At 31.9% G+C, this 25,465-nt stretch overlaps 2 protein-coding genes across 5 annotated transcripts in view; both read left to right on the top strand.

The window, feature by feature from the left end:
* LOC106678230 (uncharacterized) overlaps positions 1-2,957 on the top strand; it is a 34,006-nt gene extending 31,049 nt beyond the window's left edge. Inside the window, exons 7-10 of one of the 4 annotated variants that reach the window (XR_001342724.3) lie at positions 617-864; positions 946-1,105; positions 1,205-1,574; positions 2,654-2,781. Coding sequence is in view for 1 of the 4 variants with exons in the window: in XM_014416632.3 (XP_014272118.1) it covers positions 617-864; positions 946-1,105; positions 2,654-2,781; positions 2,857-2,897 (577 nt within the window). In the remaining 3 variants the exon portion in view is untranslated. The other 3 variants (XR_001342726.3, XR_010843842.1, XM_014416632.3) reach the window with 3 other exon arrangements.
* Positions 2,958-24,107: 21,150 nt separating this feature from the next.
* LOC106678211 (synaptic vesicle glycoprotein 2B) overlaps positions 24,108-25,465 on the top strand; it is a 24,598-nt gene continuing 23,240 nt past the window's right edge. Inside the window, exon 1 of the mRNA XM_014416608.2 lies at positions 24,108-24,263. Within this exon, the coding sequence (XP_014272094.1) occupies positions 24,197-24,263 (67 nt within the window). The 5' untranslated portion in view covers positions 24,108-24,196. The remainder of the gene's footprint in view (positions 24,264-25,465) is intronic.

The raw sequence follows: 25,465 nt of genomic DNA on the forward strand, positions 1-25,465 counted from the left end.
CAAGACTAATAGTATTAGTTTGTACTTTATAATGAAACAGGGCCCAGACTGATCTAGTACTATAGAAGAGAGAAAGAACTACTTTATTCAATCATGCTGCCCAAATACATCGGGTTGCTACATTACACAGCATACTGATCAATCCGTGACTGGACATATATAAATTACATATGTTTACATGATATAGCATAATAGAAAGATAACATTTTTTTTTACAGTGTTCTTTTACAATTAATACCAGTCAACTAACTAACTTCAAGATTTTCGATTTATTCCTTCTTTTTTTTTCCTTTCCCTTCTATTTCACAACCCCTATTTCATTTGATTAACAAATTCCCCTATATAACAAGTATTAAAATATTTAAAATAAAAAATAAAAAAAGTAATAAATAAAAAAATCAGTAATAAATAAAACAAAGTCAGTCATGTCAGTATGTGTTTTGACTAATGACTGTCATTCTGCATAATCATTGTCTGATCGTGCAGAGGTCCCTATAGATTTAAAGTCACTTATAATTTCTAATCCTGATCCATTCATCCTCCCCATCATAATAATATTTTATATTGCCATATAATTTCTTGTATACTCTATTCACCTTCATTGTTTTATTGTTAGGTTCAACACGGTATTCTTGTGGTTTCCTGTTCAAGCACATAAAATTGTGGATCATTCTAATAACGTTGATAATTATAACGTTACCCTTTGCGATCTCATGGCCTCAAGGATCAGTATTGACCCAGTAGCTCATTGCCATCTCGACTACAGCTTCTTCTCATACAGCATAATACTCGGGGCTAGTCAATTCGTCACGTGTCTAATGTCAAGCTTTGTAGCCAAAAAAATGGGAAGAAAACATTTCTTATGTAAGAACGATAATTCTATATTTATAATATTTATTAATGAAAAAACATAATTCTGATATGATCATAAAATGTTTATTATAGCATTAACTACGTTCCTAACTACTCTGTTATGCTTTGGTACGTTATTCATCACCAGTGAATACCTCACAATTGGTTCAATTATGTCGATGACACTGTTATTGTACTTGGCCTTCCCGGTATCAGTGAGCGTAATTGTAGAATTCTTTCCAACCCCTTTGAGGTAAGTGATTTTATTTATACATTCAACAAGGTATCATTATAGTTTTGAATTGAAAATAAAATCCTCCATCGAATGATTCAGTTAATTTAATTTCCAAAGATTGAACCAATTTTTGTGTACAAGCAAGCAACGGAACCCTTCCTCCTATCCCAGTCTGGCAATGTGGAAGATTACCCGCCCTCACTTCTCTCGTTTGAAAACCTAAAGAACAATTCACCCTCCTATCCCAGTTTGGTAATCAGAAGGACTATACACCCTCCTTTCCCAGTTTGGCAAAATGAAGGTCAACTTGGCCTCACCTCCAAGTTTGATAACCTGAAGGGCTACCCACCCTCCTTTCCCAGTTTGCTAACATGAAGGACTACACACCCTCCTGCGTAATATATCGAAGAAGATGATTGAGAGAACCTTGAAACATGAGGACAATGAAATTGGTTATAACTTCATGAGATTCGTCATTGCAGAAAATGTTTGTATTTAAAACTTTTTTTCTATTCTCTTACCCTTCTCTTTTTATTGTTTCCAAGCAATTACCTTAAATACATAATAAACATATATGTATAAAATATAATATAAATTTTCTTTATTGACATAGGGGCATCGATAGTTTTGGAACCATAGCGTGAGAGGAGCTTGGTGGCGCTTATTAGCCGTCTGCTTGGACATGAGTAAGGAAGGACCTCTCCAAATGAATGAGAATCTGAATCCCTTCCCTCACATTGACCAAGGAGACGGTGCATTATCACCTTCTAGCTCTTGGAGGGGCGAAGAGTCTGTTAGCCCAACCTTCAGTTCATGAGTCCCGGCCAAAGGAGAGTTATCGGTTTTCGTGGATGTCACTCTTTCTGGCCCTTCGTTCTGTGCCTCTGACGATCTGGTAGTTCTGAAGTCAGTTAAGTATGGTGTTGTGGACAGTAAAGATGCACTATCCAGCAACGTCAGACAAATACTGGGCTCATAAATCAGGGATGTGAGCAGATGGTACTGCCGATAAAACTTCTGCTTGGTAAGCTTGAACCTCTTCCTGACGTGACTGGAAAAGGTGAGATTCCTGTACAGTGTGACTCCAAGGTAGAGGATGGAGTTTCACATGGTTATGTCTTCATCTATTACCGAAAAGTTCTTCGGAAGAGTACTCATCTCTCCCTTCCAGAAGGACATGACGATAGAATCGATAGGGTTCACAGCCGGGTTCACCCAGAAACCTTCCTTCTTGAGGACATCTATGATGTCGGCCGATGCTTCCTGGGCTAGAGGGACGGCACGGCAAGGTCTGGTGCTGAGGGCAAATATTCCAATATCATCTGTATAGTCTGCTACCACTGTCTTCGCATGCTGCATAGTGGCCACTAGCATTGTGAAAACACCATTACCGAGCCTTTAGGTACTTTCTAGGTGGAGGAGGCTGAAGTCCTCGTCTCTTGGTAGTTTTAGTTAAACAACAATAATAAAAATCAACTAGAATTATGAATACTCTTAATATTTTTATTTATAGCTGATTACCTTGGTCAACCTCTGTTATTAAAAATACTTCACATTTCCCGCTAGATCTACTGCAACATCCATAATTACGATGGTTGGAAGGTTGGGAGCTACGATCGGAAGTCAAACGATTGGAGCACTATACGAAAATTATTGTGAAGAAGGTTACATAGGAATGACGATAATTCTAGGAGGTTAGTATGTTTGTGGTATGAATATATGTGCAACATATCTCCTGTATATAATTTTTTTTTCAATTTATATTTTAGCTTCTTTTATCATATGCCTAATTCTACCAGTGAAGAAATAAGCATCACATCAGCCTATTGAAATAAATTGTAAGCAATAAACGAAATAGTTTATCACTTAAGTTTGGTTTATTTAAGTATTGTCGAATCCCGTTCACCCGTTCTCGTCGAGATCTAGATACGGTAAATTCGCTGAACAGTAGCTTAATCCGAAATATTTAAAAGAAAAAGCTCAAATATTAATTTAACTCTAAATTAGGTAAAAATTCAATGGAATACAAAACTTAATATTTTGGTGATATGATATTAATTTACATTGAAGTTATTAGACCAATTTAATATAGTTTTAAATAATAAATTATTCAGATACATGATTTGATTTAAGTGTAGAAACGACTTTGAAGTTTTTAATAAAACATAGGCAGTTGTTATATATTACTTAACTTTACTGAGTTATCTTCGTACTTTTCTATTTTATTTTTACTACCTGTTAATCCGACGAGCCGGTCTGTGGGATTCTATAGTAATTATATTACAAATCTGTGATTTTAAGCAATAACCAAATGACTTCTGTAAAAAGTATAATAAAATATTTTGTATGATTTTTTTATTTACATACCTCAATGCTGCACAGAAATTCCATCAGTGGTCTGTCTCTCTTCATTCCATACAATACTATTTCCAGTAAAAATATATTATGTTTCTTTTTTTTTTTCTTTTGACTTTATTTAGTTTATTCACAACTGTAAAAGTATTTTTACAACCAGCGAATGAGATGTAGAGAGAGAGAAAAAAAATTAATAAATAATAATAAAAAAAAAAGTCATGAAGGCATGAAGGGTAAGGTCATCCAATGATGCCTCTCCATTAAAATTGAAATTTAAAAATCAATTTAAGAGGTCCCTATTCCAGCTCCTTCGTAAACGTCGTCTCGTATCTGGTAAGTCTAGTGTTGATAGTCCTTGAATTAGAGGATTAGTGTGTGTTGGAAGTGCGTCGTTAAACCGTTTATATAATGATTTAATGGTTGTTTGTACTTAGGGAGTTCGTTAAGTCTTTGTGTAAGTTCTTGTTACTGATGTTGGGAGGAGCGCTACTGATCAGTCTTAGTAAGTTTGATTGAAACTGCTGCAGTAAGTTAGTTTTTTTGGCATATCCGTAAATTTGTCCAAATTGGTCTGAGAAGGTAAGTTTAGAAATCTTTAGTTTTTCTGAAAGTGGTAATTTTGATCGTTTATTTAAAAGATGAAATAATAATTTAAGTCGGAAATTTAGCTTTTGTTTTGTTATTTTTATATGGGAGGTCCATGTAAGTCGTTTGTCTAATGTCAATCCAAGGTATTTTACTGTGTCTGTCCGGGTTAAACTTCGTTCGTGTAGAAAAACAGGAGGACATAGACCACGACGGGGCGTAAAAGTTATTTGTACTGATTTCTCAATGTTTATCCCTGTTTTCCATTTGATACACCATTCATGGATGATAGCTAGGTATATTTGTAATTGTTCTGAGGCTTGTGCTGGGTCGCCATGCTTGGCAAAAATGGCTGTGTCGTCGAAATATGTGGCCGTGAGAGTGTGTTCCATTGTGGGTAAATCGGAGGTATACAAAGTGTATAATAATAGCGCTAGTATAGATCCCTGAAGAACTCCAGCTTCTGCTGCGAAATATGAGGATAATGATGAGCCCTGTGGAATCTGGAAGTATCTCTCTTCTAAATAAGACTTTAGGATTAGATAGTAGGTGCTGGGAAGAATTCTTTTCAGTTTATAAAGGAGTCCTGTATGCCAAACTCTATCGAATGCTTGTTGTACGTCGAGAAAGGCACCTGTTACATATAGTTTATTTTCGAAAGCAGAAGCTATGTAAGTCTATGACTCGATGAAGTTGATGGGTTGTAGAATGGCGATGACGGAAGCCGAATTGATGATGAGGTAGGGTTGTCTCTATGAAAGGTAGTATTCTCTTATATAGTATTTTTTTCGAAATGTTTAGCAAAAATTGGAAGGAGACTGATTGGTCTATATGAAGATGGTAAATGAGATGGCTTGTTTGGCTTCAATATCATTATAATGATCGAGAATTTCCACTGGATCGGAAAGTGGGTTGTACGTAACACTGAGTTATAGAATGCAGTGGGGAATATGATGGCCTTTCGGGAAAAGTACTTCATGATTTCAGACGAAATTAAGTCATAACCTAGGGACTTATGCTTTGGTAGATTACGGATTTCTTATATTATGTTTCTAAAATTGATTTTGAAGTCTCAATGCACAAAGTCCATTTTTTAAGTAATATCGTTTCCTCTATAATCTATTATTGGACCATGTTTTCATAACAGAGTTAGTGGATTATTAAATTAAAATTATACAAATATCACCCTGAACCTGAGAGAATTAATTTTAAAATTATGACTGCAAACACGTATTTAAAATTATATATCCCTTTATTTGCCAAATACATATTTATGAATAAATAATGAAAAACGTTCTTGTGACAACGGATGAAATATATGACTGCTCGCCTTCTGGTGTTTGTGAGATTTCACGTCAGATAAAGGTGCACCACCATGGGATATTAAATCATTCATAGACCACATATTTACCGAGAAACAAACATTGCCAAAACCTTAAGAAACAGAAGAAAATGTTCAAACAACAAACATCGGTAAGTTTTATTTACCCACGATTATTAAAATAAAAGAATGGGTAAGGAGTTGTTTGTACCTGGATACGTATGAAATGTGCAAGTAAACATACCTAATGAGATTTTGTATTATGTCATAAGCTAACAAATGATGCTCAACAAGTGAAGAACGAATATTAAAAAATAAATAAATATCTTCTTTGAACGTCGTAGTACTGGGGCGCGACGCATAAATATTAAAAAATAAATAATAGGACAGCTACAAATAATTAAAAAAACTAATTTCGAATACACGTAACACGGAAAGGCATTTCTGTAAATATTAAAACTCTTATGAAATGCGATTAATTAAACTCTGTTAACGATTGTTAAAATCACCTTACAATTATTTAGGTAAGGATAACACTCTCCTTGCTTCCCGACGTCCCTGTGTTCACATATAGTCCTGTCAACCGGCGTACAAGAAGAGCTTGAAGCGAAAAGTTCTGGTGTAATTAATTATTGTTAATGATCTATTTTAAGTTTTATGAAGTGCTGAAAACAAATATGAAGTTTGTCAAGAAATGTTTTTACGAGAAATATAAATAGTAGTAAAAAACACATTAGAAATATCATTTTTATAAATTTTTTTAGCTTATAACTTGTAAAGTAATTTAATTTATAATCTTGACACTTTCTTGAGACTGGTAAATTTTTTTAAAATAAATAATTTAATTTCTATCCATTTTAGTCTTAAAACCTTTTTCATCACAACTGATAAAGTTTTTATTAAATAGTGTTTGTGATATATGATTTTGATTTTGTTTTAAGTGAATATTGACTAATTAGAAATTGATATTTTGATCTGGGCAGAATAGCCTGCATGAAGTTAGAGTTTTTAAATTATATAATTTCAAAATTGTATTATGTAGATTGTCCCTGAAGATGGCCGGATTGGCCGAAACGTCGGACTTATAAGAAAAATAAAAGGTTTTGAGACTAAAATGGATAGAAATTAAATTATTTTTTGTAAAGTAATATTTTACAAAAATGTTAATCCTATATTAGAATATTATTAACAATTCATACTCACAACATTGTGTGGTAATTTTGTGGTTTTGTGATTTTTTGACAATGTGTGGTTTTCGCACAATTGGTCAAATATAATAATAATCGTAAGTGAGCAAGAGGTTTAACGGTGAAAAAAAATGGCTTGAGGTAAAACGTTTGGTTTATTGGTTTTAGTGTTTTTTATTATGTTTTTATTTTTTTTGGGAGGGGGTGCTAAACATGAATCTAAAGATATCTGCAAAAAATTATAAATTTTTAAAAAATCACAGCTTTATTTTGGTTTTTAGTATCTTTCCTGGCGTTTTTGGGGGTGCTTAACATTAATCTGAAGTTCTCCATAGATATTTGTCCACAAAAATTATAAATTATCAACAAATACCTGTTTTGTTTTGGTTTTTTGCACATAACTTACAAATTAAGCTTTTATGGTATGATTCTCTTACATTAAAATAAAGAAGAGATAATCACTTACTATTTTTATTCTGATTATTTCAAATATAAAATAAATGGCGCTTTCAAATACCGTTGAAAATTGAAATAAGTAAAGACACATTATTATTTTTTTCAGTGTTTAGTATAGGTATATTCTAATACTCAATGATATTACTGATATTCTAAAATATATATTTAGAATATGATATGATAATGATGTTTTAGGTAAAATTAAATCTCAGTCCAAAGTGCTACTGAGAAGAAAGGTGTCTATTTTATTCATCCATTATGTTTCTCAATTTCTCATGTGAACCATTTGTTTGATAAATTTAGTTATGCATATTAATATAGCCATTTTGTTTATAATAAATGTAACTACAATTGAAAGCATAATACAATTATCAACCAATAATATTGTACTTATTTTAGTAATGATTACAAATTTATCAACCAATAACTGTACCAATAGACATAACTAGTAAATTGCATATTCATCGTATTATTCCAAGAAACAACTAAAAAGATATTTTTTTCTCTCAGAGATGACATCATTCTTCTTTACAATTTCTTGGACTACTATTTATTCTTAAAATCTGCGAATGAAACTATATACAAAAGTGGTTCCCAACCGGTGGTCCTCGGGGCCCGGGAGATTTCTACAGCAAATATTATGTGAGGACTTATATTAAAACAGTTTAATTATTAACCTTGTCTGATATTGGAATGCTGGTTGGAAGGTTTTAACAGGTAAATGCACTGTAATAGAGCATCAAAATGCACTTTCAAGCAACCTAGTTACCGAAAGGGTCTCTTAGCCCCAAATCAGGGGTAGGAGTGGTCCGTGCATAGTTTAATTTCTGGCTTAGTGGTCCGCAAAGGTCAACACACAAATTATAATATCTAACATGAATTTTAAAATATCGGTTATGCCATAGAATATTATTTAAATATACCAACCTGAAATGCCATAAAAAACAAAGCAAAACTATTTTTACTATTTTCTGGACAATGTTTAATTTCACCAGAATTTAGTATAGAAAAGAAAAATCTACTTCGCGATTTGTAAGCCAAAAAAGTAAACATTTTGTGACTTTTTTTATTATTTCTCATATATGCCAAAAAAAATTTTTTAGACAACTTCAAATACCTGCTCAGCAAAAAAAAATCAAAAAAATGACTAAAAATAATTAAAGTATACGTTTCACTTTAAACAACTGTTTGACGGAACCATTGTACTGATTGAAATGAAAATGAAAAGGATTGAAAATTTGTATATGAATTAAAATAGTGGTAGGGCATGTGGCCTTGGGGTCCGCCACATTTTCAGAAAGTAATTTAGTTCTCCAATTTCATCTGAGAACCGTTGCAGGTCCGAGATGGTCTTCCTTAAGTCTTGTGACGTTGCCGCTTGCTTCTTTATCATTTCCCATGTTTTCGTGGGCAGCCGCCGACGTAGTCTTTGGCGATGGAGTAACATCTAGGGCCGGAGCTGCAGGCGTCTCAGGGGATACGGGACCAACAGGTTCATTTTTTCGTAATGGAATCCTCATACAAGACTGAAAAGACAGGAAACTGCTCGTCGATTCCGACTATTACAACATTTACTAGACAAACGGTCCAAACTTCCAATCCATTACAAAAGACCTATTATAAGACATGACTATTATAAGACCTATCTAGACATACGGCATTGAGCTACGGGGCTCCACTAAACCATCTAATTCCTCTCGAATCCAATCTTTACAGTCCAAAATCCTTCGTAAAATCCTTAATGCTCCTTACTTTGTCACAAATCAAATCATCCATCAGGACCTCAGTGTCCCCTATGTTGCCGATTTGGCCAGAACCAGATACCATTCCTTCCATAATAAACTTCCCAACCACCCAAACCAACTCGTTTCTAACCTGGCTTCTCCTTCACTACCTAAATATCCTCCTAGGCGTCTGAAAAGAAGATGGCCTCGAGATCTTCTCCTTTAGAAGTGTTTTTGGAGTTCTATCAATGGGTAGATTCTCCACATGTTTGTATCATGTCATAATATCACTTACAGACAATTTACTTGATGTGTATATATGTATACAGTTGTAAATAACAATAAATAAATTATACTTTTAATTTTCGTAATAAAATATACCTTGTCATATCATAACTTATTTATACGATCCTTGTTATGGATCCCATTAGCAATATGCTCTACAAGTTCTTCAGAGTTAATGACCCCATCACCTCTAGATATGAAAATCTCCGAAAAATCGCAAGAAATTCTACAAGACCTTTGTGCTACTTTCGTCAAACTCAACCGTGCCTTTCTACATAGCTACCTCATCTGAATAACAGCTAATACACCGCTATGTAATCGTTAGCATAATATTAAAAAAACGTGTGTTCCAAGATCCCTTTAATTCAGCTGATTCATCATCAGACCAACCCTACTTGTATTTTATATTTTCATCTCTGGGTTTTGTATTTGTACCAAATCTCATCTTGAGTAGATAATCGGTAGTTAAGCTCAATTAATAACTCAAGATTGAGACAGCCAGAAGTAAAACTAAAAGCTTTTAAAAAGGATGTAAACACAAATCCAAGGAGACAATACAGTTTACAACACTGATATATTTATTGACAAAGAAAATACTGCAAAGGCTAAACTCAGACATATCAGCACAAGCATTACAACAGAGAATAATGGGATGGCCCTGAGGTAGGCAAGACGAAAATATATGACAGAATAACTATGATAGAAACTGTTTGCCAGTGAAATGAACGTCATTAATATTATATTCTTTGCTTAAGTAATAGCTCTTAGTGTTTTGTTTTATTGTGGTCACACTGTCAAGAAGCAAGCTAATATATCAAAATAAAAATAAATAAATGATGAAAGAATTTCAAAGGGTTACATTTCCTATCAAATAAAAAAATATATATACTTATTCATTTTTCCCTAATACTGATCGTCCAACCATATCATCAGTGAGCCCTAAACAGGATTTGATTCAAAAAAGTTTTAATTGTTTTTATAATGTATTCATCACTGTATTTAAAAATTCTATGCTAGTAATGAAATGTCTACCAACTATCAAGACAACTTGTAGTAGAAGAGACCAAGAGGAGAAAAAAGGCAGTTATCTCACCCCAATTTTTGATTACTTTAATGAAAACTATGTATAATTAATAGTCAAAATTGATGAGTCTGCCAAGTATAGGTAGAGGGAATTAAAATTGGCGGCTGTTTCAAAGCGATAAAAAACTAATTTTTCGTTTGGAGCTCTATATCTTAAAAAGTAGGAACAACATAAGAAAACCTAAGAGAACGTCATTTAAAGATGAGCAAATTTTCTAAAATATGACCCCTAAAAGAGTTATTTAAGTTAAATAGTTCTGGAGGTATAGCTTTTTAAAAAGCAACGTTTCATAAAAATGTTGTATGGGACGTACTGAAAAATCAGTAGTTAGTGAATTTATTTTGAGAAATCTATATCTCAAAAACCATTTGACGTACAGATGACTATTAGCACTCAAATGAAAGCTAGTTTAATGAGCTATAAAGTAGTTTATAATGTTTATCATCGTAGGAGTAATAGTTTACATAAAATAAATTCATTTATAGTTGTTGGGACAAATTTTTATTTGCCAAATTTAAATTCATATGTGAATATCATAAAAACTAAAGATAAGTGTCATAAACTACTTTATTAATTCAAATTTCCTTTATTTTGAGTGTTGGCCGATATATGTTTGCCTTATGGATCTAGAGATATATTTTTTTCAAAAATCCAACATTTTATACTAGAAATTAACATTTTGTGGCTTTATTTTGTCAAATATTATAAAAACTACTAGTCCTACAAAGATAAACATACTTAACTATTCTATAGTAAATTTAATTAGCTTTAATTTTAATGCTAGTAGACATTTGTAAGTCTAATGGTTTCTGAAAAGTTTTTCATAAATCAAACTTATTGTCCGTATTACTATAAATTTATTTATTTTAGCAAATATCATGGAAACTACTATTCCTACAAAGGTAAAGGCCATAAACTTCTTTATAGTACATTATATTAGCTTTAATTTGAGTGCTAATAGACATCTGTTCGTCACATAGTTTCTGAGATATAGATTTCTCAAAATAAATTAACTAACTACTAATTTTTCAGTAGATTTTTAAGAAATGTTGCTTTTTAAAAAGCTATATCTCGAGAACTATTGGACGTAAATATTTCTTTTAAGGCTAATGTTTCAGCAAATTTACTCTTCTTTAAATAATGTACTCTTAGGTCTTCTAGTGTTGTTGGTAGATTTTAAGATATAGAGCTCCGAATGAAAAATTAGTGTTTAAAGGTTTTGAAACAGCCGCCATTTTTTATTTCCCCTACCTATACTTGGGAGACTCATCAATTGTGACTATTAATTATACATAGTTTTCATTAAAGTAATCAAAAATTGGGGTGAGATAACTGCCTTTTTTCTTCCCGGCTCTTGTACTATTGCTCCTATACTCTTCATTTTAACCTAGTGGCGTAGCGTAGTGGGCGCGGGAGGGTGAAAAGGTGAAAGGTTGGCGACGGGGGGTTGTACTAACCCAAGCGAAAGTTATAGAGAGTGGTGAATTTTCACAATCAATAAATAATTACATCTTGTAAAAATAGAACAATTTCATTTCATGACTTTTTAATTTTCAACCTACACAATACGCGATAATTCTATGAAAAAATAATTATTCTTGCCAAAAACTTCTTTTGAATTACTTTATATTTTAATATTTTAAATTGAAATACCTAAGGGGATGTCAAAATTTGCCTCTGACCAGAGTGGCATCGGTAAGTCTTTCTGTTCAAATCAAAGATGTTCATAATGAAATTAAGTAAAAGTTAATCGCGTAAGACAAACATATAAGATACTTTATCAAAACTAATGTAAAAAAAAAGTTTTTTAAATTTTACGTCCGGCACCACGTAATTTACGAGGATTTACAGCTATAACAATTTTATTAATTACTATAAAATTGATGTTTGAGAGCTGACTGAAATTTTTAACAGGCCAAGGCTCAATAAAAATGACACAAAATGCACTTCGAAATAACCAAATTTTCAAATATTCTTCCCGGTTTGTATCATGCCCACATTAGTAGGCGTCCTGTCTGGAAGTAGTGGGTTAGTGGAGTGCTGGAAGCTATCAAAGAATTCTGTAACTATTGGCAGTCCGAGTGAGGTATGAATCAAGTCAGTTTTTGCTCTTTGTGAAGAAGAATGCTTCTCAATACATGAACTCTGAAACTATTGGCGTTTCTTCGTTGTTGTAAATACTGCATTAGGTGGTCCATAGAGGAGGGCTTGTCTAAGTATACTTTTGTAACTTAGTAATTAGAGGCGGAGGGAAAGGTTAGAAGATGTTAGTAAGTGGATAGATTAAGCCTGTAAACCTTGGTTCTAAACATTATGATTTACTTATAACTGGTGAGCTGGTATCAGTATCAGTGTCAAGGGCAACACTCAGATATACACTGCCTGCCGATCTGTTCTCGTACCCAGCTACCCTACAAACTTTGGGGGCTTGTTCTTCTAGAAGGAGAAGATAATGCGGTTGTTCTTCTAGGGATTAACTGAAATATTCAGGCATTCCAGTTTGTTGATGATTTCCGTACGAGCCGGCTGAGAAGCCAGCTGTAGTTCATTTTCATGTAAGGTGTTCTGACATATTTACTTTTAACTGATGTAACCCTATCCAAAGAAAAATTCAGGTATATCCCAATTTGACTTCAGAGTGAGGTAAATCACTTATTGGATCAATTTTTCAGTTTTCATATGGGTCTCAAGAAAAAAAATACATTATTCATAAAAATCACCCTTTCACTTATTTTATGACATCGAATGATTGTATTACGAAAGAAGAATTACTAAACTTATAATGAAGATCGTACTATGCGAATTAGTAGTGACAGGTCTGAAGAATGTAGCACTAGATGGAGACAAGAAGAAGCCATGACTTATCAACTTTTTAATTTGGCCTTGAAAAGTAATATGGTAGTCTCCTTTAGACAAGATTTACGATCTCTAGCAGCCCTTACTGACGATATCGATATTTTTGACCGATCGCTACCTGCAGTGACTGAAGCATTTTTACCATGGCATTACAAGAAAAATGAGTAGAAGCAAATTAATAAATTCTTTTAAATAAAAGTCCTCTGTATCAAATTTGAAGGGAAAAGAACATGAAATAAATGGAGCCCAATGTTGTATAAGTTCTTGTAAGGCAAAGAGATACCTTCCCATGGAGAAATGTTCCTCCCATGCCGGCAACGTTTTAAACTATTAAACGTTCTGTTCAGTATTAATCAAGTTCGTTGTCCATCACGCAGAGGCCACTCACTTCCAAAGATTTAAGTAGAATTCTTCACCTCAAACTTCAGATAAGTATTTCACTTGGACACCTTCAGGTACTAATAGTAGAAAAAGGTTGTATTCAATTTGTTTTATGTTTCTATTATATAATGCAGTTTATTAATTGATGTTTTGTTTTTTCGGTTTTTAGAGGGATCGGGAAAAAACTTCATCAGAACAAAACATTCTCAGTGGTAAAACATATGTGTCGAAAATTTGCTTATACTCACTAATTATATTTTATTTGATTGAAGAGAATTCATTTAATCTGCCATAAATTAAGGGCATTAAGTATTAGTGTCCAAATATTCATTCAATTCTATTTATAATAAGATAAAACTGATCAAATAATAAATAAAATGAATAAAAATAATTTATGTATAAGGGAAAGAAAATTAAATTTACGATACAATAAAAGAAATACAACTCACGAAGTTGATCATCAAACAAAGTGAAAACTTTGATTACCGTGTCATTGCAAATCTATAATCGGAAACATGATTAATTTCGTCATGCTAAAAGTGAGGAATAAGATGAAACTACTGAAGGCCGAATGAGTTACACTCGTTTCATGAATATAATAAAGAAGGAAAAGTGACTTTTGGATCAAAAACCAAAAGTTTAAACATAAATAAACAACTTTTTAAAAATTAAATCAAATGGTATCCTTGATAATTCTCAACAGTCTTCATTATATCAACAGTCCAGCGTTCCGGACAATACGGCATCCTCAAGGACAATCTAACAATTAACAGCTTTTATTATACATCCATTTGTAACAATCTTAACAACACCATTATTATTAATCATTTAACATACCTTAAATATAAATTTACACCTCACATCAATGTTTTGCAGGCTCTATTCTGTAATTTCTATTCTATTCTGCCCAGTTCTTTAATTACAATTTAATTATCCTATTAAAAAGTCTATTAATTATTAATAAACTTACCTAAACTTGCGTCTAGGTACCAATTTTGTCACAATTTCATTAATTTTTAAAAGTGTTAATTTTAGATTAACTTACACAATCAACTATCATATAATCAAACTATTTTTAACCTTCCACAAACTCAGGTCAGATTATTAATTTATTTTAAATTACGTTCTGGTCTAAAGTTTTATTAATTCCATTATTAAAATTAATTGTAAATAGTCAAATAAAATTTTAACCATATTTTTCATAAATTTATTTTACTTAAAACCTCTGCATAATTTTGGTTCAAATTCCTTGTATCTGTTTTAAAATTTACTGTATAATTGATGTTCTTTGATATATAAATTGACTCAAGTATTTTTCTTTTTGAACATATTGTTTTCTTTATGTAAAATTATATTTTCATCAAAATCAAATTTGTGTTGGTTTTTGCTGCATGTTGCACTAGTGCTGTTTTATTGGGATCCTTCCGATTCCTTGTATCATTTCTGTGTTGACGTATTCTATCCCCCAACAATTGCTTAGTTTCTACTTTTTATATCAATTTTGTCCTTCAAATTGCTATAATAATTTTTAATTTTATTGTTTGGCCTGTAACATAATGAGTATTCAACCACATCATAATCTTTAAATGATTTATGGATATCTTCTGATAAACTCTTTATGTAGTTGAATCCATAATATTTCTTATTAATTGCTTTATTATTTGTTATTTTATTTTCTATCCTATTTTTGGATTTTTTGAGGTTTATATCTTAAATTTTGTAAATTAATTTTTTTGGGTAAAATATAAATGGTTGACCGTATAACAAAATATGAAGAAAATATGTCAGGGATGCGGTCAAAAAAGAGCAAAATAGTTTTCAACCCAATGTCCGACGTTTCGCCCCACTTTGCAGGGCTGTTGAAAGCGATAGGTTAAACAAGTTAAAAAAAATAGGTTCATGTTGGAATATCTGTTTAACCTAAACAGTTGGCGAAACGTCGGATATTTAATAGTTGAAAACTATTTTGTTCTTTTTTGACCACAACCCATATTTTCCAGAAATATTTTAAGTATCTTACTTTTTGCTCTATAGCTTACTAGCATCAATTATTATTATTGCCTCGTTCACATAATTATTAATTACATTGTATTTCATTTGAAAGTATGCATTTTATATTTAAGGTATGTTAAATGGTTAATAATAATGGTGTTGTTAAGACTGTTACAAATCAATGTCTAATAAGCTGTTAATTGTTAGATTGTCCTTAAGGATCGCCGAATTGGCCGAAACGTTGGACTGTTGATGAAATAATAAAGTATTGAGACTTAATAAGGATACCTTTTGATTTATTTAATAAATACCAGTCTCAAGAAATTGAAAAGATTATATATAATTAAACACCTCAGGAACAACTTTGTAAAACTCATGGAGAATGCGGTCGGACCTGGAACCTTATTATTTTTTGACATGATTGCAACTTATAAGAGAAGGATTTAGAAATGTAATTTTAATAAGAGTATTCACAAGTCTTCGTTATATCTGAAGAAGGGTGCAATAACATATTAAAATGCGTTATCAAGGACCTGAAAGCAATATGTCACTATCATACATTATACGTTTAAATTAATTAACTAGGCGCCAAAAGTATTCAGAATCACAATTTAAATGTATCTGTTGAGCCACAAAAAAATTTTTTTTTTCTCAAAGGCACATGTTGAATTCTCCAGTACGTCTACAATCTAATCAACTTGAATTAGTTGGTTGAAAATTTGTGTGTGAAAGGATGTGGTTTCAGAAATGTGTTTTTTCCCATGATTTTTATCAATGTTTTTTAGTTTTAATGAAAAGCTTAAGCCAATTTTCAATTTTTTTTTCGAAACATAAATGAAGGATACTAAGTCATTGAGCTCTATTCCTCACTCTATTTTATTTGTAAACTAAATTTTTTCATCCCTCGCATCATACTGTACTCATGCATATTACGGATTCGATTTCAATCAGCTCAAGGTTGCTTTGCTAACCCCAAATTTAACGAAACAAAACGATTTTTTTATATTACCGAATTTTTTTATATATGTATAAAATTATTTTATGTTATATTTTATGTGCTAATATGTTATATTAGCGGTTTAGAAGGACAGTAAAATATGTCAAGATGGTTGGTCTCATGTGAAGGAGTGACTTTCTTTTAAGTTTACCTAAAAGATACATGTATATTATAGAAACAATATTCAAGTATATTCATTGCATTCTGTTTAATATACATATATCATTTAAATAAATTTACAAAAACTAACTGAATCGCAAAATACCAAACTTGACTTACTCATTTGGTATTCTAAAACCCTCCTACGTAATCACTACACACCAAAACAATAGATAGTTCTTAGTTGTTATCAGACCCAGATTTTATAACAGTACACTTTAATTAAAACAAATTTGATCTTAAGGAAATAATATTATTGTTTAATATCCTGTCTCAGTCCTTGCTTTTGTTTATACAGAATACTACTTAACTCTACTAATGCTACCTTTGTGTTTGTTGATGTTAAACACTACTAAAGACCTTCCTTTTATCATCGCAAAAATTTAATGACAGTAACAAACAAATAACTAATCAAAACTAGACAGTATTTTATAATGTCAAAGAAACTACGTATGCATATTTTATAAATTCGGAGCAGGATATAATAGTACTTCTTGTTTTAAAACTAAAGTGTAAGCATTTACCAGCTGCATTACAGGTGATAACTTTGACCTCAATATGAAAATTGGACGAATTTAAAAACTATTTAACATTGCTATAAATTATTAAACGTTCCTCAATGTATTTTATAGGAAATACAGAAAAATATCGCTGTATGAATGGGTAACATCATTGTTTGATTTTCGATGTTTTAATTTCTTTGTCATAACTGATTTCCTGGTAAGGAATCTTCTTTCGAGTATACCTTGCCTAGGATAGCCAATGAAAAGCTTCAGAGAATTAGAGACATAGCTGCTAAGAATTATTTCGTTTATACCACAAAAAGTTGTTATTCATTTTATTTAACTGTTTATTATTTATTTTTTACAGAAATTGTTTATTAAAAAGGTTTTATGAGCCCTTAGTTTACGATCTTGTAGATGACATGTGTGGAGCAGTAAAAAAAATTAATATACTAAATTCAATAATGTTGTAATGTGCGCCGAATTTTACCGTTCAATGCAGTTCTTTTTAAACTCTATAAAACAGAAGGAAGTGTACATGGAAAGCAGTTCCATAGGGCAGGCAGGTCCATATGTCTCCACTCAGTGACACGCAAATTTCTGTAGAACCTTTTAAAATAAGGTTATTAAAAAGGGGATTGAGCATCCACAGCATATAACTTCTCGAAGGAAATGCTGATGCTCTGATAGGAGAGAGTACGGACGTAGAATAGTTGTAATGATATGCCATGTTGCTGCACTTCGACATATTCTCCACCTTCTACCTGATGGTCCTTCGTGCTTCAGGAGCAAAGTGACACCAAGTGATGAAGACTCCAGCAACTTATACACCTTGGTTAAGACTAGCTATGCAAACATGGTAAAAGTGCGCCTATGAAACAGAAAGTTACTGACAGTTCTAGAGAAAGACCTGCTCCCTGTTCGTGGCTAGATAGATAATTTTACTGCAGTTCGTTCTCCAGCGGCAGAACCAACTTTAAAAAAAAAAAAAAAAAAGGCAGGATAACCTCTCGAGAGATAAAAAAATACACAGATCACATCTTGAGCAAAACAAGAGTTAGGGTCCAAACTATTAATACAACAATTACTGGAACAAGAATACGTCTGAGATTGTTCCTTCCCTACGTATAAGATTGCGAAGAGGATCCAACGTGACGCCTCACTTAGACAAGGAAAAAAGTAGTATTCGTTTTGAAGAGCGTGGGGTGGGTAATGGGATTTAGAAACCCGGCGGCACAGTTGATAATTGACGAGGACAGGTTGCGCAGTTATGTTCCAATTAAATGTTCCAGGGCAGAGGGCAGCCAAACCTCCCCTCCCCCCTCCCCGTCCTCGGAAGCACCAACCAATATTACATGTACAACTAAGAACAATATTTAATTTTAATCAAACTTCAATACTACTTATCATTATGTTTTAAGGGATCTGACTGGCAATATAATCTACAACCTCTATGAGGACACTACCAAATAGAAAACGATTATCTAGGAGGGTATAAAGGAGGAGGAGAACTGGCGATATTAGACAATCCCAAAAAATTCTGCCTTTAGGAAGTACTTTTCAGTTACATTCAAAGCGGAATGGGTTCTTCCGATCAACTAGGTCGCACAATGCCACACAAGCCAAGGTGCTTTCGAGCCTCCAGATCCTAAGAAAGAAAATAGACCCTCTATTTCCTAGTTTCAGCGTCTAAGAGGCTGGTTAGCTCATCCTCATAAACTGAATTTAAGACATGAAATGAAAAATCACTGAAGAATACCCGACTTTACGATTCTAAAAAAATTAAAAATTCTCTTCTCCGACTATTTCCCTTAGCCAAGATTACCTATAACTAGCGATGATCATTTCCGTTTTGTTCACAAAACATAAATGGATAATTCGTTAGTAAAAAACAACAGATCTCAAACAACTTGAATGAGAAAACGAAGTGGGTCAAAGAATATGTTTTTCAATTTGTTTTAGGCCCCGTTATTATTTAATAGTAAAATAAAAGATCTGAAAACAATAAAAAATGTCATGATTTGGGTCGAAAATTATTTAAATTTAAAAATGATAATTTTCAATTTATTTTGTTTATTCATTTTTATTTTACATAATATTTTATACAAATCATTTTGCAATTCTGAGAAAACTTTCCAAAACCTCAAAACAAAATTGGTACGCCCATCACACAATTTTCACTTTACCCTCTACTTGGGGATTAAATTAATCCTCGTTCATTTCGGTGTGAATTTTCCAAATGAGCCTTTTAGTTGACATATTAGCAAACTCCAATTTTAACAGAAGTAATAATATTTATCGTTCCAAAATTTTAACATTTTTGTCATGCTAAGTTATGGCAGAATTTTAAAAGTATAACAGTTGATAAAATGTATATTGTTCTCTTAACCATTTATTCTATGATAAATTGTTATTAAAAAATACTAAGAATGCTTTTATGGATTTAGTCATCTGGTACCTGAAAGGAAGATACAGACTAAGTAAAACATAAAATTAATTAATAATTATGCGGACATGACCGTTAATATAGTAACTATTAAAACCTTTCATATTTTATCTTTATCCGTTTTTCAATACTAATAAAAATGTTAAGTGATTCATTATTTCAAAGGAATAAAATTAAAGGTACTTAAGTAAAACATTTTTAAAATATTCATCATTTAAGCCCTGTCACATTGTTTAAATGTGGATAAAACCTTTGTTGATATTAAAGATCAAACAGTTGTACATAGATATGCCAAATTTGATCAAATTGGTTAAAGTATTTTACGAGCAAATTGAGAAAATGTGAAAAATCGTTCTCCTAAAATGGCATTTCCGGTCGGTCGATTTATCAAAATAGTTGCTGTCATTCATATCTATATTATACTATACATATTATATATAACTATAATCATAATCTCAGGCCTTTAATATGTAATTCAAGTTTCGTACTCTTCGTTTCCGAACTTTAGAGTTCATACACACGCGACCACTTTTGACTGTCAAAAACGTTGAGAAGCATTCACAGTACGATTTATCGATTTTAAAACCTCTGCTGCTTATGCTCCGACAGTTTTTGAAAGTTACAGGTTGTTAGAACCGGCCTATAAGAAGTACTCTATGTGAAAAGCTCCACGCTTCTAGTCTATAATCACAGGTAAGTAAAAAATGTACTAATACGAGGAGAAGATGGTTGGGGGGGGGGTGCGGTCAAATTCAACACAAACAAGTTGAAGTAACTTATTTAATCTAGCCAACGTTTCTTTTTTTATTTTCTGTATTCATTGGTTTTCATCTTCTTCTGTTCTTAGCCCTGATGAAGGCTAGAAACTCTGGCCGAAACGTTGGCACGATTAAAAAAGTTAAAATTAAATTAAATCTGTACCGCTACAACCCATGAAGGGGTTCAGTACTTTGTAAAGAAGTACTCTTACTAGACCAACGGTTGCGCAAGGGGATGATTTGGGTCAGAATCACGCTCGACCGCCATATTTTTACCCAATTAAGGGTACCCAATTGAAGAGGCTTGGTGGACCCCAGGAGGACTCCAAGAATCAGCAGGAGTTGACTCACGGCTACAGTGCAACAGAAAACAATTTTCTGCCCAGCCGGATTCGAACTCGGGTCCTTATAGTACAAGAGCCCAAGAGGAGAAAAAAGGCAGTTACTTCACCCCAATAGTTGATTACTTTAATGAAAACTATGTATAATTGATAGTCAAAACTAATGAGTCTACCAAGTATAGGTAGGGGGAATAAAAAATGGCGGCTGTTTCAAAACGATAAAAAAAAATAATTTTTCATTCGGAGCTCTATATCTTAAAAAGTAGGACAACACAAGAAAACCTAAGAGAGCGTCATTTAAATAATAGTAAATTTGAGCCCTAATAGAGTTATTTACGTTAAATATTTTTCGAGATATAGCTTTTTAAAAAGCAACATTTCATAAAAATGTTGTATAGGACGTACTGAAAGATCAGTAGTTAGTGAATTTATTTTGAAAAATCTATATTTCAAAAACAATTTGACGTACAGATGTCTATTAGCACTCACATTAAAGCTAGTTTAATGACCTATAAATTAGTTTATAATGTTTATCTTCGTAGGAATAATAGTTTACATGAAATTTACTAAAATAAATTAATTTATAATTGTTCGGACAAATTATCATTTGCCAAATTTATATTCATATGTGAATATTATAAAAACTACTACCCCTACGAAGATAAGAATCATAAACTACTTTAGAGAAAATTAAATTTCATTTATTTTGACTGTTGGTAGACATATGTGCGCCTTATGGATCTAGATATATATTCTTTCAAAAATCCAACATTTTATACGAACAACTATAAATTAACATTTTGTGAGTTTATTTTGTCAAATATCATAAAAATTACTACTCCTACAAAGATAAACATTATTAACTATTTTATAGTAAATTTAACTAGCTTTATTTTGAGCGCCGTTAGACATCTGTAAGTCCAATGGTTTCTGAAATGAAGTTTTTCATAAATCAAACTTATTGTCCGTACAACTATAAATCAATTTATTTTAGCAAATATCATGAAAACTACTATTCCTACGAAGGTAAAGGTCATAAACTTTTTTATAGTCCATTAAATTAGCTTTAATTTGAGTGCTCATAGACATCAGTACGTCACATAGTCCCTGAAATATATATTTCTCAAAATAAATTAACTGACTACTAATCTTACAGTAGATATTAAATAAATTTTGCTTTTTAAAAAGCTATATCTCGAGAACTATTGGACGAAAATAGCTCTTTTAGGGCTAATATTTCAGCAAATTTACACTTCTTTAAATAATGTTCTCTTCGATTTTTTTGTGTTGTTATTTCTTAAGATATAGAGCTCCGAATGAAAAATTAATGTCTTTTTAAGGTTTAGAAACATCCGCCATTTTATATTCCCCCTACCTATCTATACTTGGCAGACTCACCAGTTTTGACTAGTAATTATAAGTAGTTTTCATTAAAGTAATCAAAAATTGGGGTGAGATAACAGCATTTTTTTTTTCCAGGCTCTTGTAATATTGGAGTTAGTAGCCACGCGCTTTACCCCGTGGCCACCGCACTTCCGATTAAACAAGTTACTTCAACTAATTTGTGTTGTATTTTGACCGCACCCCCCAACCATCTTCTCGTATAAGTCATCCACGCTTAACTATCTCTCATGATTTCGAAAATTGTACTGATTATAATAACATTTATTCCTCCCTAATCGATGCCAAGAAATATACAATATAACTAGCTTATAAGAAACATGAAGACCGAGTGAATTTGTTTCTAAAATCCGAGTTTCCTTCTAACCTAGTTGACTCCCCCCCCCCCTTCCTCTCTCCCCTCTCTTCCTCTCTTTCCTCCCATAATAGTTAATACATAGAACATAATTGCACATTTAAATAACTATCGATAAACAACTTTATTTATAATATACAACATTTCAACTAAATATAAATCTATTTATGAATATATTTATTTTAAAAAGGCTAATTTTCAATGTTCTCTTTTTCTCCTCTTCCATTTGTTTGTAATCTGTTATAGAACCTGAATATTTTGAAAAATTCTTCTTAATGATTGTTGGTAAAATAACTATTCCTCTGGGTTGCAAAGTGGGCTGCGATAATAGCACGTTTTCATAGTTTTGATTAAAAAAATTACTCTGTAATCTCGGTAATCCAAAATCGCATAAAAAAAAAAGTTTTTTTTTAAAAACTCGGCAGACAATAAAATTTATTTATAGGAAAAAACAACTTTTAGCTTTTCGATCTATAGATAATTTATTGTAATCACCGTAAAAATCGAAAGTGGAAATTTTTTTTCCATATAGTTCCTATATCGGGTAATCTAATTCCTATGGAAGTATTCACAGAATATTTTGGAGCTAGAAATATATAATATCTATTGTATAAATCATCTGATTTTGTAAAACCAATTTTAATAATAGTAGAAATACTATGTATAATTATAAAGAAATACTATGTATAATTATAAAGAAATACTATGTATAATACAAAATTTGTAGGTAAACTCTTTTTTTTTTTTTTTTTATTACGTTTTAAATAAATCCATTCAAAAAATATTTATTATTTTTATTTATACTTTTTTCACTCATAAATGAACAATCTTATAGTTTTAACTAATTAAATCATCACTTAGCATTACTAAGGATGTAAAAGAAATTTTTTTTTCTAAATTATTGATTTTTTAAAACTTCAAACTCAAATTATCAATAAGATATGTTAAAAAAATTAAATATACAAAAATAGTTATGTACATTCATATTGTTGAATTTGTCTACGCCATTTTTCGTAATCCTTTCCGTAATCCGAACTTTTGGCTAATCCCAACCCCCTGCAAATTAGCAATTAGTTCGGATTGCCGAGATTACACTGTATTTATTTTATTTTAGACTGAATGTGCTCACTAAAATGATTTTAACATTCATTACACAATACGCCCATTCAATCCTTTATTTCGCATTTTCTTTGGTCGATTTTTTTATTTAATGGAACAAAAAATAATGTTTTTTTCGATGTAAAGAAGTGTATTATTAAATATTAAATACATCATTGTATTATTAAATAATTAATTTATTATTGAGGACATTGCCTTTGGTGAGAAACTAAGGTTAACTTTTTAAAAAAATAAATAGTAATAATCAAAGAGCCTTTTGATCTATTCTATTTAAACCATTGATATGTGATAATCAATAAATAAAGCTAATTTAATATATATATTCCTTTGTAAAAAGTAGTCATAGCGGGTTTTGAACCCAAAGGACTCAATTAAGGAAAGATAGTTGAATAAACATTCGTCTGGAAACATACCATAAAAAAAAAATTTATATTGCTTCATCCTTACGACCCAGAATTAAGTTATATTTATCTATTATGTTAAATTAATTTACATTTTATATCTATTTATTGAAACATTTCATTTAAATATGCCAACGTATCGATTAACACATTCTACATTCTTTTTATTGATGCAAATAATGATAAGAGAATACTTTTCTAGTGCAAATTACTCAATTGCACAATCTCTACAATCTAAGATCCTATCAGCAAATTACCACGTAACCGTTTTATGACCCTCAGTGAAAACTTATTTAAAAGTAAGGGGCGAAAAATATTTTCAGACGCATCCGCTAGCTCGTAGGTGGCATTTGCCTCCGGTGTAAAATTATAACTCTCAAGAACTTCAATTCACCGGAGACAAATGGAGAAAAGGCAAGAAGTAGAGAAGAAATCTGATGCCACCTTGGAAGAGGCCCTCGATGCTGCAGGTATTTATGGATTCATTTTCGGTTGTTACGCTGTTGATCTTCAGAACGTTACTAGCTAGTTTATTCGCTTAAAATCTCAGTTCCATTTATGTGATACTTTTTTTTTAAAACCCCATGATGTCTGATTTGTATAATGTAAAACTATGTGTTGCCAAGCGAAATAAAAAAAGTGCGTGTAATTAATTTCCAATGTGCTCTGAAATTATATTGCCGTTGAGCAGTGCCGAGGCAGGTTGCGTCAGAAAAGTTGTTTGTGCCTGTCACAGTGATTATGTTTTATTCAGAGGGAAAATAAATAATCATACTAGGTGAAATTGTTTGTCATTTATTGTTAGAGCGACCGTTTAAGGAGAAAAAGATTATTTAATTATTTTATTGTTTTTCTGAAACCAGAAAATTTCTTAGAAATATTGAGGAAACAAGTTTCATAACTTTCTGACTACTAGAAAGGACTTAAATATTTTAAACTTCAAATAGGTTTACTTTATAAATTAATTTTCTGATGTTTCCCGAGCCAAATAATATAATTCATTAGTTGAGTCAATATAATTATTTTTATTATAATTATTAACAATGTTATAATGTAATTTTCTAACTTTCTTAATTATAAAGTTTTTTTGTTTTTGTTTTTGTTTTTTAAATAACAGCAACATAACTAAAAAACCGTCCCTCAGCGTCCCTGAAAAGTGACGTTTATGGAATTCATTTAGCTATTTATGGAATATACTGTAAGAGATAGGATTGCAATTTGAATCTTAGTTTTAACGTTCAAAATGAACATGTGATGCTTCGTGTCCCACAATGATCTATTTTTCGGTGAGCTGACATGGGGACAGTGGTGGGGGGGCGGTGTCGGTGGGGCGGTGAGTGGTGCTGCTCGCGTGGGAGCTGGGGTGTGGGTGAGTTGTCGCTTGTTTCTAGACTTTTGGTGAGCCGTGTGTGCGTTCCTTGGTCCTAGCAGCGGCCGTGGACTCGTGTTGGAGATGTCAACTCCAGCCTTTGTCAGTTGCTCACTGGCTGGCATTGAGGCAGGACCGCGCTGTATTTTCACCTTTAATTACGTAATAAATACGCAAACTAAAATTGATTTATTTTATAACTTCTTTTCTTATTTTATTTTCTTACCTCGACTCACCATTATGGTATGAGATACTTCCATATGGTGATGTCCAGTAAAAATAGCATAAAAAGATCCCGAAGCC

Source organism: Halyomorpha halys, unplaced genomic scaffold (genome assembly GCF_000696795.3).
Source record: "Halyomorpha halys isolate HHAL.00 unplaced genomic scaffold, Hhal_1.1 Scaffold128.1, whole genome shotgun sequence".
Lineage (NCBI taxonomy): Eukaryota > Metazoa > Arthropoda > Insecta > Hemiptera > Pentatomidae > Halyomorpha > Halyomorpha halys.